General features: G+C 41.8%; 1 protein-coding gene across 7 annotated transcripts in view; it reads right to left on the bottom strand.

Moving 5' to 3' along the window:
* Positions 1-391: 391 nt before the first annotated feature.
* LOC124055634 (nck-associated protein 5-like) overlaps positions 392-14,144 on the bottom strand; it is a 139,607-nt gene continuing 125,854 nt past the window's right edge. For all 7 annotated transcript variants that reach the window (XM_046382599.1, XM_046382601.1, XM_046382602.1 and 4 more), the window contains 5 exons: positions 12,099-12,419; positions 10,354-10,469; positions 9,868-9,997; positions 9,574-9,749; positions 392-2,775 (listed from right to left, as the gene is read on the bottom strand). In XM_046382599.1, coding sequence (XP_046238555.1) covers positions 2,461-2,775; positions 9,574-9,749; positions 9,868-9,997; positions 10,354-10,469; positions 12,099-12,419 — 1,058 coding nt within the window. In that variant the 3' untranslated portion in view covers positions 392-2,460. The remainder of the gene's footprint in view (positions 2,776-9,573; positions 9,750-9,867; positions 9,998-10,353; positions 10,470-12,098; positions 12,420-14,144) is intronic.

Here is a 14,144-nt window from a genome sequence, read left to right as displayed (position 1 = left end):
GAGAGAGAGAGAGAGAGAGAGAGAATTCATCCGAGCGTGCATGAACTAATTGCGTTTATTTACACGCACACAATTACCCATCAAGTGACTAATAGTTATAAATCCCTCCGCACCGAGCGGAGCGCAGGCTTGGAGCGAACTGTCGCCGGCTCTGAGCTTCAGCGCCCGCTGACAGATTGCGGGTGGGACGCGGTGATTACACACGATGCCCTTGGAGTGAAAATCTTTCGGGTTTGCTCCAAACCTTTTATTTCCACATTGAAGGGAAAGAATAAATGAATGAATCGGCTGGTGACGCCTGCACGCTCACGTTCCTGTGCGCATGAGGACGCGTTGTGCCCAAACAGAAATACGCACACACAGACACACGCACAAGAACACATCTTGTAGCTCCGCGTGAAAGAGGAAATAGTTTCTCGTATTTATTTAGGAAATAGTTACATAAAATATAGCATTAAAGTCTGGTGTAACAGACAAAATTGCACACAGTAATAATAATAACAATAATAACATTAATAATAATTACCAAAGTAACACTGCTGGTAACCATTTCTCTTTACAAAGGGAACCAGGAACATTTAAGGAGAGAGGTGAAGCATGACAATCACACTACAGTCTGACAGTACAAAATGTGGGTATAAATACTGGACATCTAGAAAAATACACAAGTCCTCTTCAGACTCTCTTCATACAATATTAACAGTTTCATAGAAAAATCGAAACACACAGTCGGCTCTGTTGATTAGCACCAGCTGGTCAAATTCCAGATAGAGATTTGGCATAACTTCACCTAAAGTTCAAATATGTCTTTAAAATAAAGTGATAAAATATTTTAGTATTAGCTCTTATTGATCAAAATAAAGAATTTTTAAAAGAAAAAACAAGAAACCCTAAAGAAAAGATGCATGCCATTTTCAAACAGTAGACTTAAAACCTTGGTTGGATGATTGGCAAAACAATTTACATCTTTTTTTTTCCACATTTGCATATATCAATCAGCAATGCCCATTCTGAGATTAACTTATAGCAGTTTCTATATACAACATAATATACAAACTATGAAAGGAAAACTGAGGTTTGGAGAGTTCAGGTATGCTGTGCTACATGAGATTATAAACTGTTTGGATTCATTTGCATCAGGAAGTTGAAATATTACTGAGTGTTATTTGTGTTTGTCAACAGTTTCTTAATGGCGGCATTTTAATTCTTACAATCTACAATAGTCCAGTATGTTCCCTGAGCTACCAACAGTGACACTGGGTGCGTTCAAGCAAAACAGTCGGTCCTGTAGCTGTACCCATGTGCCAGCCAAACACTGAAACATCATCACGATTAGTTAATGTATCACATGGAAACATTATATGCTTTGCTTCAGCTGACATCATGAGATAAACTGCTTTTTAAAAATAAGTTTTGTTAGCTGAAATTTGAAAATTTTCATGTCGTTTGAATAACCTTTTCACAATTTTCTGTTTTGTTTGCACAAATGCTCAAAGTAACACACAAAGACAAGTTTTGCCTTCGAAATTAGTCAAAATGAACAGAAATGAAAGAAAATGCTGTGATTTGTGATGCATTTTTAAAGATATTGCTTCATCAATGAAGACATAGGTGAACCAGTTGTATTATTATGGATTGTGACTCCACATGGGCAATTTTTGGGCAACTTCAATGGGCAACGTACTTAGCAGCAAACATAAAATGACACCTTAGGTTTATATCTAATTTCCTAGTAAGCAGGAATGCCATCAAAGCAACAATTGTGTTGCAACTACACACTGAGGTTGCACATCAGCGTCGCTCCCAGAAGACGCCCTGCTTATCACTGCCTGAATGAAAGTTCACTTTACACTCCTTACAAATTTTGTACAGTATTTGTTACAGTGCAATGATAAGAAGTTCCCCAGCATGGGGAGAAAGATAACTAGGAATTGCAATGAGACAAGGTTGCGTATTGCTGTCCAGTCCACCACACCCAGAGTCAAACTATTAAAAGTCCTGGTTGAGGTTTCATCCTTGTGTCTCCAGCTCCTCTTAAGTGCTTCGTGTTGTATGTAGCGAGGACAGGCAGGTCCACCTGTTGTAGGCAGGGCCGTAGTTGAGACCACACTATTCCAGTCTGAGTCAGGATTAAGTGAATGCTGAGCTTGAATCAAGACCAGATCCAGAGGGGGTTGAGATCAAACTAAGTCCTGTTGAATATTATTTTACTTGTAAATCCAAAAACCTAATGCTTTAAAGGGGGATTCTTAAAATTCAACAGAGATGAAAATCTGCTTGGAAATCCACTCCATAGGCCTATTGCACCCTTCAACATCCAAACAAAAGAAGAAGAGAATTTCAAAAGAGAAGAAAAAGAGCCAAAAACTTCACATGTCCAAGATGTCAGAGCAGATGTCAGACATGTCCAAGAAACCAGACACAGACTGGACTACAGCCCTGCCCTCTTACTCATCGCCCCTACACGTCATTGGAGCCCTGACTGGTGCAGGAAGAGAAGCTGTCATACAGTGAGTCGCTGAGGGAGCCCACGAGATCCGCCCCAGGCTTGCTTGAGAAGCTGGAGGAGGAGGGTTCGTCCACCTTGCAGCAGTCCTCCCCGCTCTTTCCCACATCTACGTGGCGCTCGCCCCTCCGGCCGCCTGAGCCCGTGTCTGGATACAGGCTGCTGCTGCTGGAGCTGCTGTGATTCAGCTTGTTCAGGGACTCCAAAGAGAAGTCGAGAGAACCCGGCTGGCTTGCACTGCCAGGCGTCTTCTCCATGGGAAGCTCCTTCTGTGGAGAAAAAAAAATAAATGTATATCCAAAGAAAGCACAAAATATGTTAATTTATGGGGAACGAAGTATGATTTTGTTTCACCTGGTGAATGTATGCTGCACTGTCTCACATTCATGTAATTCCACACTGTTCTGTTGCTTTGACAGATACACAAAACCAAGCAGAGAAGTGAGTCTGACACTGTACCATATAACTCATCTCGTTTGCAATGCTGCAAAGCAATAAGACTGACGCCGCTTGAGAGCATGACAATGATCTATATTGAGATTTTTATCACGCTCAAGGACCAAATGTATGTCTTGGGTGTTGGCAGGTGTGCAACTCCGGGCATCTGTGCTCACCCACTGCTCAGCTATATTAACTGCGTTGTATGATGTATTATTTTTTTTGTACAGCCTGTGGCCGCCTGCTTTATAAATTAGCATAGCCAGAAATATGTTACTCGGGGGAAATGTTGCAACAAAAGCTGTTATCTGTTGACACTGCTTCAATTAGCAGGAGTGGATCCATCCTCTAATGATTGGGGGACTTGGAGTCACGACAGGACAGAAGATATTACAGATGAAAAACGTTATTATTGTAGGCCTTATCGCTGGATTGTGTCTTCACATCTGAGCCTGTGTGCCTTTCAAGGGTATACACGGCCTCAGGCAACTCAGGAGCGATTAGACTCAAAAACAAAAGTGCAAAAACCTGCATTAACAAACTGCTTCTTTGGTCCTTTATGCTTTAATTCATGGTCACATGACTCTACGACATTGCCAGTGAGTCAAACCAAGTCTACAGAGGAAAACAAAACAACACATAAAGCTAAAAATACTCTGCTGGTGTTTATGATATGCCAATTATTGACTATTCTACATGGTCTTGACGGTATGTCTCAAAAGACATTTTATGGCACTAGTTACTTTCGCAATCAGCATGAAAACCCCTCCTCAGAGGCTGCAAATAAAAATCTCTGGGTATCTGCATTTTCCTCCAGCAATTCCAGCCTGAGCAGTTATCTACATAGGTATATTTACAGCGGTTTGTACACAGCTGGAGGGTGCAAGGAACCTCGAGGGATGCTTCAAACCCGGACCATTTAGTAGTTTGCTGCGAAGTGTATCTCCCCTCAGACTTCCCCACACGAGAAGCACAAACACAGAAACTGCATCAGTAATATAGTCCAGTGTGCTGTTAAGGTTGTAAAAATGCCCTGCAGGTGTTTCTTGGAACTTACAAGTTGTCATGTCTCTTAAGTCACTGAACTCATACCTGACATGCTAAAATGCAACATTCAGAGGAAGACGCTACACATTTGGGCTCATATAACCCTTCATCAGAACTGTTCTGTTCTGTTTTGTGTTTGTAGGTAATCCATCAAATAAATAATATCTTGATGCGAGCCTCACACACGAAGTTCTTAGTTTTAATCTGAAGAAATGGTGACCCTAAAGTTAATTGCATGTGCCAATTAACTTAGATGCAGTCAAACCATTTCAGTTGCCTAAATGAGCAACTTTTGTGGTGCAGTTAACAAAGGAGACCAGATGCAAAAAATCTGCACAGCTCCAGTGATGATAACTGATTATATTTTTGTTAGTTTTGATTGACACCTCTGTAAAGCAAGCAAGTGGGAAATTTCCAAATACCTCCAACTCAAACACTGACTTGAGGGGGTTTGTGACTCACAATTATGGTCTAAATGATGAGCACATTAAAGTCAGAAGATGGACTTCACAGTTCTAGAAACTGGACCATCTGACAAGCATGTAAATGCACTAGTAACCTTTCACAAACGCTATCTTGCTCCAGGGCACGTTGACAGTTTCAGAAAAGCTGCAACCAAGTCCCTGGCAACAAAATATCAGCATTTACAAAATGAAAAAAATCTTCCGGTGTGCAAGACTGTCTGTCTGGTTTAGTACATTTCAGAAATTGTGCTAATATCCCCTAATCTGTTGCTTTCCTGCATTTTCCATAATGCTTTCTGATAAGTTCTACAAACGCAGCAAGAAGACCTTCAGCATTCAGCTGTATGTTAGGCTACATGTGTAGGTGGAGAGAGCTATAACAATGGTGGTTGTTGTTCTCAGTGCAGTACCTCAAGGACCTAAAGCCTTCCTCTCCTACCAGCCAGTTAATTGCATTCACCTGCCAACCCAGGTGTAAGCTATGCCGTGATGTGGGCAGCTGGAATGAAACCAGCAGGACACAGATCCCAGGTAGCCAAATATGAGAGCTTCTGGTGCTGTACGAAAAGAGCAAGACAAGCTAGAGGAGAAGAAAATCACATCTACTCTCTCAAAATGCAACATGTCTAATAAGAACACAGAATTCTGTTTTTTGTGAGGCTTCAGGCAGAAGAAATAGTTTCAAAAAATGTGAGAACCTTTGAGGTGTATGCAAAGTACTATGAAAAGAGGAGATATTTATGTAAGTTAAAAAGAGAGAGAGAGAGAGAGAGAGAAAATCTAGTTTGCATTATTTACAATTTTTCAGAAAACCTCTCATGCTCTGGTGGCATTGATAGTGCGATGAAGAATCAAAGCTGCACCCTAAACTCCCACCGAACTCCATTAATGTGCACTGATGTGACCTTAGAGGACACAATCACAATAAATTTGTAAAGAGGACAGAATCAAAAGAAAAGTTAAAGGAAAATGTGCCCAAAGGTGACATTTGACTTAATGGTTTTTGCAGGTGTGGAGATTGAGCCCAACTTAAGCACAGGTGCTGAAAGCAGATTAGACCTGCTGAATTTCACTCCAACACCCACACGTTGCTGATCACAACACCGCTGTTTTTATGTCACATTACTGTCAGCCATGAAAACTGATAAAGTATGGTAAATGAAAGAGTGCATGACGTGATGGGGATCAGTGATTAGCAGAACTCTGTGACAGTGAAGAACAGTCTTCAGATCCTGACTCTCTCAGCTAACCTTCACCCTCCATATCTCAATTTGGTCGGAAACAAGAAGAAAGAGAGAAGGGGAAAGGCTGTCTTATCGTTGATTGGATTTGATTTTGGAGGAACACAATTACCAGAGGATCGAACCTCCCCGGTGCAGGTCTCTGTACCACCTGCGGGTGCAGCCAAAATGATAGCTGCACGCACAGCTGAGGCTGCAGGCAGACGTCTCAGTGAGAGCTTCCCGCTTGAAAACACGAGGGGCCAAATCGACAATTGGTTCTGCATCACATGTCAGTAATAGGATGTCCAAACTCGAATTCAGTAGACCTGCTCACTTCAATATCTCATTGAAAGGGTCTTTTATTGTGACTTGACCAGAACATATTTTCTCCTTCCCCCTGCTGTTGTGTATTTTTCTCTCTTGACCTTGATGTTTCTGACTTCCACATATGGTATCATATTTTTGAACATTCTGATATTCTTCATGGTCTCCCATTCACTGGATTTACATAAAGTAATTCCCTCTCTGTTTTTAGTGGTTTTTATTGGTAGTGGCAGATTCCCATCCTGGCCTCAGATCAACATTGGCTCAATAACGATGTGTTAAAGCAAAAATCTGTCCAAGTTGTATTAAGCTAAGGCCAAACACAACATTTCCTACTGCTGCTGCTCTGTTGTTATTCTGACAAACAGATGCACAACAAGTGTTTTCAGTGAATGCAAAAGTGCATACAGACCTCATTGTGGTCTGCAAAACATCTTCAGTTAGGAAGGAAAGTAAATGGAAAAGTCACATTACTGCTGTTGATTACCATTGCTTGAATTCTGACATTCATTCATATTCACAAGACTGATTCTGAATTTACTTTGGAATGAGTGAAGACAATGGTGAAAAACTTGCACTTTAAACATGCTTACTGTCTCAGAATATGTCATCTTCAACGTTATCATAGTACATCTGGGTCTGTTCCTTCGCAATTCTGTATTATTCTGACAGAAACTCGCACACGGGGAGCACATATGCCCACTGTTGATATTTGTTTGTACACTCATACAGTTTTTGTTATCCGGCAGCCTTATTTCAAATTACATGTCAACTGAACTGTTCCCTTTCCCTCGCCATGTAATCATTGCTCAAGGTATCAATCTGTTCCACGCTTGGGAAGATGTTGTGCATGATGATTTTGTTGTTCACTAGATTTGGAATGTCGTCACAGAAACCTCTGGAATGTCTCAAACCTCACCGACTCTAAACCTTCTGATTTTTCCTGCATCAATTTCTTTCTCCAGGAAAAAAGGATGGGAACAGGCAAAAGAAAGGATTGAAGAATTGAGAAAAGTTATTTTGGGAAGGAAAACAAATGAAAGGACAGGGGAAAACTGTTTAGACGAAAAGTGAGAGAGGTCAGCCGAGAAGAACAGACAGAGGGAGTTTCACACGAGAGACAGAAATAGAGAGAGGCAAAACTTAAAGGAAGACGAGGAAAGACACGTGGGAGAAAGAGAGACTCAGAGGAAGGAGAGGATAGCAGCAGAAGGGGGCGGGTGATGCCGTTAGCAGGACTGTCAGGTGCTGTCAGGATGATGAATGGGAGGCCAGCACAGGCTGTGAGGGCTCTGATGGGAGCCGCTGAGCTTTACATCACTCTCCTGAGTGTTTGTGAAAGGTTATTAAAGGCGCTTAAATCACCAGGCCCTGACATAGGCACACTACCAACCACCAAACTTCCCCAAAGTGCCACCAATGACGACGTCTCTTGAGTCAAAGGCTCCTGAACTGCCACAAAAAGAAAGTGGACGTGCGCTCAGAGGGATGAAGAGGTGATGACACGCGGATGGATTGTCTTTTCCAAAAGAATAATGTAGGGTAAATGGGTTCAACAGCAGTCATCCATCATTATGCCTGGTTCACAGCTTAGAAATAAGGTTACTGTCAAAATTTGTATGATGAGAGTGAAGGCATAATACCTGTTTCCAACACTGAAACTGTTTGGGAGTCTGCAGAGTCATTCCTGAGGAAAGCTCATTTTCACGGGAGATTTGAAATATTCTTACTGCAATGGCATGATTTTTAATCGGGTATTTTTAGAAAAGGTTTTAGGATCTTGTTTGAGATGCTGATTAGTATACACACAATAGCACTCATACAATATGCACAACAGAGGTTCAGTATCTTGCATTATTGTGATGAAAGAAACATTTAGATTCATGAGTCTGTATGAGTAAAGGTACTTTCCACCAATGGAAGCCCCAGGTAAAGTTGTGACAGGACAGAACCTGATGCCAGCTTGTTTTGGGAGGGTTCAACTCTTGACCTCTCATCTTTGCTTCAGTCCCTGTAAACCCTATGGACCCCACCACCCTCAGAAATGCAGCCTACCGCATCCAATTAAATGACAGACAGTTTTGAGGATAACACAAACAGAGCTTTGTTGCTTGTGTGTTGTCAGCTAATGGAGTTGTGCTTGCAGCTTGGCTGCACAGCACCACATCAAACACCCCCCACCAGAGAAAAAAAAAATGTATATAAATCTTTCTTTTCATAAGACTCTTGCTTCAAGTTCAAGTGCATGTGTTGAACTTCACTAAGCTGAAACTCAATGCAAAGGCTTATACAATAATAGAACACGTGGCTTCAACTCTGCTAACCTAACCTTCAAATCTTCCTGGGGGGGTCGGATGGTAGAGTTGGCTAAAAGAAACTACCCCTGGAGCTGAGAGCGGTTCTATCATTCAAGGACACTTTGCTGTTTACCTGCTGAATCATCCCAGCTTTTCTCATGCCATGTAACCAGCTGCATTTTCTGTTTTCTTGCAGGTAATGAAAGATAATGGTGAAACATGAGCATGAGGCACAAAGTGGCTTATTCCACCTTCCACCTCCAAATTCTGCATAATTATTATAATTTATGATGTAAATGTTTTCAAATAGTCCATATCCGATCCTAATGTGGATTCCAGGACACCGAAGGTCGAGAATAAAAAACCAAAACACAGAATAAATTCTGATTTTTTTTCTCCCGTCTCATGCACAATAGTTTTTTTGAGCTTGTGTTGAGTCAGATTCAGATTTTTTGTTTTTTTCAAAATATGGATTTTTGTGTCAGGGCGAGTGTAAGAGAAGAGAATCTGGCTGTTCCGCAGAGTCGGGCCGTGCATGCAGGAGGCCATTTCACGGGTCTCTGATCCTCATTTGTCATTCAGCGGCATTAAATACTAATAGGCAAATACCCGCTGACATAAGAGGGCGAGGCGATCGAAAGCAATTTGGCGTCTTTTTCTATGAAAATCTGCAAACAATTCCAATGTCATGAAAAGAAAATCTTTGAGTTTAACAGATTGGTTTGTGCCTCAGGAAGTATTTCAAAGGTAAAGCTGACACTGCACCTCAACAGGAACTCCATGACTATCTGAAGTCTCCTTGCCAAACTATATGACATCCAGAGATGGCATGAATTTGTTGTATTCATCTCTGTGCCTCTGCTGCAAGGAAAGAAAAATTATGCAAAACACCCCACACACATTCTCTTCGCACTGTATAAAGTTGCATACATCGACACCAGGGAGCTGCCTGGCATTTTATTCCTTTATGAAATGAGGAAACTGTATAGTGTGAGACACCTCTCTGTCTGCTTCAGTGGCATATTGAGGCAAAATGATCAACTTGAATTTATTGCATAAAAAAGAATCTCTGAACAACAGTTAACAGCACATGTAAAATGTGTGTCTTCAAACAAGCAAGTAAGGCAGGAAGTATCACTCTCTGCACAGCTTCCTGGATATCATACGAGGACATAATGAGCAATAAAACGCTTTATAGGAATCAGTATGCCAGTAAAGCATCTTTTATGAGTAAAAATGATCACCTGTGAACAATGAGCTGCTTTAATACTCACACTGAGTCTGTCTCCTGCTTTTCCATCAAGGGATGACTCTCTGTGCAACAAGTCATACTGGGAAATCCTCCGGCTGTCCTTCTCCAGATGTGAAAACACATCGTGCTGGTAGTAGTCCATGATTGACAAGGATTTCTCCACACTGCTTCTCTTCAGGGTCTCCACGTTCTGGTCGACTGTGGATGGAAGAATTAGTTGTGACAAAAAACATTAAGGGATAAAAGGACAGAGAGGAAGAAATTTGCAGCTGCTATGTTTATAGGTGACTGATAATGACTGAAATTTGAAACAGACCTGAGTCACTCTTCTTAGCTCTGTAGATTAGGGTCCTTTGTGGTGAGCCCAAAGTGCTTCCAGTTCCCTCGGGCTCAGTCTCGGTGTCGCTGCTGCTCCCAGAGTACGTGCACACTTGCAGGGCTCTTTCCTGCTCATAGTTAAAAATTTCCAAGAGTCAGAGCAGCAAGACTGCTGTATGTTGTCAGAGGATAAAGAATTTGTACAACAAAAAATCAAACAACAAAAATCTTTAAATGCATCTTTTTGCAGAATACACCAGGACAGTGTATTTTCCCAGCCAGTTGTAAATAAGAATTACTTACTTTTGATACTTATTTCAAAGTCTCAAAACTTAGTTAAAATTTATGCCCACCAACCTGCTCACCCTAAGTACTGAGATAGTGCTGTAAAACTGCAAAATTTGAGACAATCTATCTGGATTTCTTTTCATATTTTAAGGCTGGTAAATATGCCAGTGTGCATATTGTGATGTAACTGACTTACACGGGGCACATCTGGGTCCTTGGTTTTCTTCTTCTTTTCTGTTTCTTTCTCTTTGTCCTCTGTGGAGATGTTGCTGCGTGGAGCACCAAGACTCAACCTCTTAGTCCTGATTGCATCTAGAAGTGAAAAGCAACAAAAGAGTAATGAGCTGAACAGTTAAAAACAGAAACACATCAGTCTCGTGCTCAACACCTGACCACGTAATGTAACGCATGAACACAGCAGGAAGAGTCAAAAAATTATTTGACTTCTACTGAAAGTGTCTTTCCTTCAACAGACAATGCAGGATAAGCTCATCTCACACGTCCATTCAACCAAAACCCATCCGACTGCCTACACATCCATTTTCTGTCTATATGAATGGAGCTGCACAATAACCACGCTATCAAACATTCATGGCGTCCACACTGCGACTGTTACCACTCATGACTCCTGGCAGCTCAGATGTAACAGCTTTCAGCTGTCGGCCCTGAATGACAGAGCGCTGCTTTATTATCACTCTGCCTACTGTCGTCTCGGACATACGCCAATTTAATTGTCTCTTTTAGCAGTCGGCCGCATTACAATAACAGGCCACTTTTGGCTGACGCTCTGTCTCCATCTGAAAAATCTGCATAGAGATCATAAAAGTTTTTATGTAGTCCTCCTCGTGCCTATTAGGAAGCAAACAATGTGACAGACGATGTTCCTTTTCTGGCATCTTTGTGCTTTGTGATCCAACATAATGACGGTAGAAAGGACAGGACACGTGTTATAGATGCATAGAATATGTTTTGGCTCAACAGGAGCTGCGCTCTGTCACTCAAACTGCTGCCTCTGCAACACTGAGGCGAAAAAGATGCAGGCTAATGTCCTGTAAGCATTAATCCCCGGGTGTAATCACTCATCCCGATGTGTTATTGTAGCTTTAATCAGCCATCTGATTGCATCTTATCCACCACCTTTCTGCTGTGCATCATGCTGAACAGGGAAGCAGACGGCACTTTATGATCTATGGCTGTGTTGACATCCTTATCTAATTGCATTTGTTAATTTTCCTCAGGGCATGTGAGAGTTTCTATAAGGACACAAACTCTTTTGTCATTTCAGCTGAGTATCAGATGTCAGTGTTGATGCATTATTTTCAGAATTAGCTGAACAAACAAGGTTCTTCTTTTAATCAGAGTCTAATAAACCAAACAACTTGCTCCCGTCTGCTTGTCTGGAGTCCTTGAGTGCTCTCGAGGAAAATGTGTGAACATCAAGTACCGTGACACTCAATATTTCACTCACCCTTTGACAGTCCAAAACACACTGTTGAAGGCTTTCAAAGTTTGGCACTCAGTAGCTTTTACAGACACACATTCCAGTTTGCTTTCCCCTTTGGCCTTGACTGAGAAAGCCAGTGAGAAAACTAAGGGATTGTTCTTCTTCACCAGTTAGCAGCAAATGAAGCTAAGCATGCATTTTTCTGATTATTTGGACACTTCCGCAAGATCTTTTTCACACCAGGTGTACCCGGTGACACCTGTCCTTGCCCAGTTTGCATGGCATGAACCAAAATTAAAATCATTTTTAATCAGACTGCCTTGGTAAAGTTTTTCAACCTTTAATGAAGTGAAACCTCCAGAACAAATATAATTACAAGAGTCTACAGCCACATTAGTACCTTTGTGAAGTTGTACTGAAACACAGCAGTCCTTTGAGTTAAGCACCTGACACTAGCATTTTAAAATGTAGTGTGTGTAGTGAATGTAAGGACTTACTTGATGTTGCTAATTTGGGCAGGCGGCTCTGAATGTCTTGTGCGTTGTTGCTGCAGGTCACACTGGGGTCGGACAGGGAGTGACCCATGATGTTAGGGGCATGCAGACGGGTTTTTGGAAGGGAAGGCACTTTCACATCAGGTTGTGAGGGATCTGCATGAGAGGAGCAAGACTCTCGATCGAGCTCAGAGGAGCCAGCGGTCAACCCATCAGGGCTGGATTCAGATTTGGGGATGTGGCGACCACTGGCTCGAGTGACGGAGTCTGGGAGAGGGAAGGTGCCAATCCCACTGTCGAGGGTTCTCATCTGACAACTGGAGCCTAGAGTGACAGGGAGAGGAGTGTGACGTCTGGGAGAAGCAGGGAACAACAACAAAGGAAAAGAAAGGAGGGCTTGGATTCACATGCATGGGAAAGGGTTGTGAGTAAAGAGGACTTCTGTGGCAGGTTCAGTAACACATAGCCGGCAGAAAAAGAGAGAAAAGACAGTGTTTGTATTTGATATAGTAGTATTCAATAAACACAAATGAAAACGACTCCAGTGCATAGCTGGTGACAAATACATCCTGTTGCAACAGATGCACAATTCTGACACAATACGATACAAGAAAGCACCTGCTGCCAGCAATTCTGAACAAAACACACAACTGAGCTAAAATCCAAGGACATGTTTGTCAGATTTATTATTTTGAGTACATGCTGAGTTGCAATCAGGAGAAATGATGGCAAGTAGCAACAGATGGACGTCATTTGGAAGCCACAGTTTGCAGAGCCTTGACTCAGACTGGAACAGATGGACAGCCGTTCAGTCCAGCCCCAGTCCTTGTAACTGTGAAAGCTAATGGCCAACAGTTACACAGATTACACTAATTACATGTGGCTTGCAACTTTTTCCTGACATAGAATTAATAATTTTTTCAGTGTTGCAGGCAAACTCCATGTTAGCTTCCTTGGCCTTGTGGTGGATGAAACCTCCACAGCCATCAGTTCTTTCTCTCAAAATATTGGAAAGTGGAAACTCTGGCATGTTGTGTTTTATTCTTTTATTTTGTAGAGGTAGATCGATATTGACAGGCTCTGCTTCTCAACTGTATAACCTCGCCTCGATGGGATGCAGGAGCACAAATGCAGTGTACTCGTGAGCATTTCCGCCTGTGAATAAAAATTTTCTCCGAATACTGTTGGATATTACAGTTAAGCTTCGAAAGACTGTGGAAAGAGGGAAAGGGCACACTTTCAGAATCAGCTTAATCCGAAGAATATTTACTCTTGGGTCTGAAGCTGAAAGTATTGATCCATTTTCTCTTGGATAGCCTTTTCTCTGCGTGTCATAATTAATGCACTAAAGTAACAACTGCATTCTCCTATAAGTGTCAAAACAATGTCAATAAATGCATAAATGAGGGAATGTAAGTTAGGCATTCATATATGTTTGAGGAAATTCATGAGTTCTTGACAATCGAGAACACTCAATGTTCTTGTTTATGCACACTTTTAGTTTGACTTGCTTCTGAAATTCAGCACCATAGTGTGCATCCAGAACGTGTGAAAATGAGTCCTCCTCAGTGTTTAGTTAGATGCACACATGCACCATGTTCATTGGACAGATGGCCCGTTAATTCTGCGTATATCTGCCGTGAGTCACATGAGGACTGTTTGCTACAAAAATTCAAGGTAAAAATCATGATGTAAGCTGAAAAAATGCAAGACGAGGTTGACATACACACATAATACTTATTTGTGTGTGTGTGTGTGAAAGAGGAAAGTGGACAGAGCCATAGATTACACAGCTGTATAATTGAATGCCAACCCTGGCAGCTGAAAATGCCCTCTATAGCCAAGCCATAACCAGGTCCACAGTAATTCTACCCAGAGGCAACAACAACTGGACATAATCTAGTTTTTCATGACCTCCTTTTAACTTGTCTATACACCCTCAAGGGTTTGATGGGAGAAAACAGGTTTTTTGATACCTCCACAGTGCAAAATGGGATTTAAGCACTGCGGAATTGTCTGAGGGCAAAGAGTCATCAGTACACACGAACA

The sequence above is a fragment of the Scatophagus argus genome, chromosome 24, assembly GCF_020382885.2.
Source record: "Scatophagus argus isolate fScaArg1 chromosome 24, fScaArg1.pri, whole genome shotgun sequence".
Lineage (NCBI taxonomy): Eukaryota > Metazoa > Chordata > Actinopteri > Scatophagidae > Scatophagus > Scatophagus argus.
The sequence above is the reverse complement of the archived record's forward strand: the minus strand, read 5'-3'. Positions and strand labels throughout refer to the sequence as shown.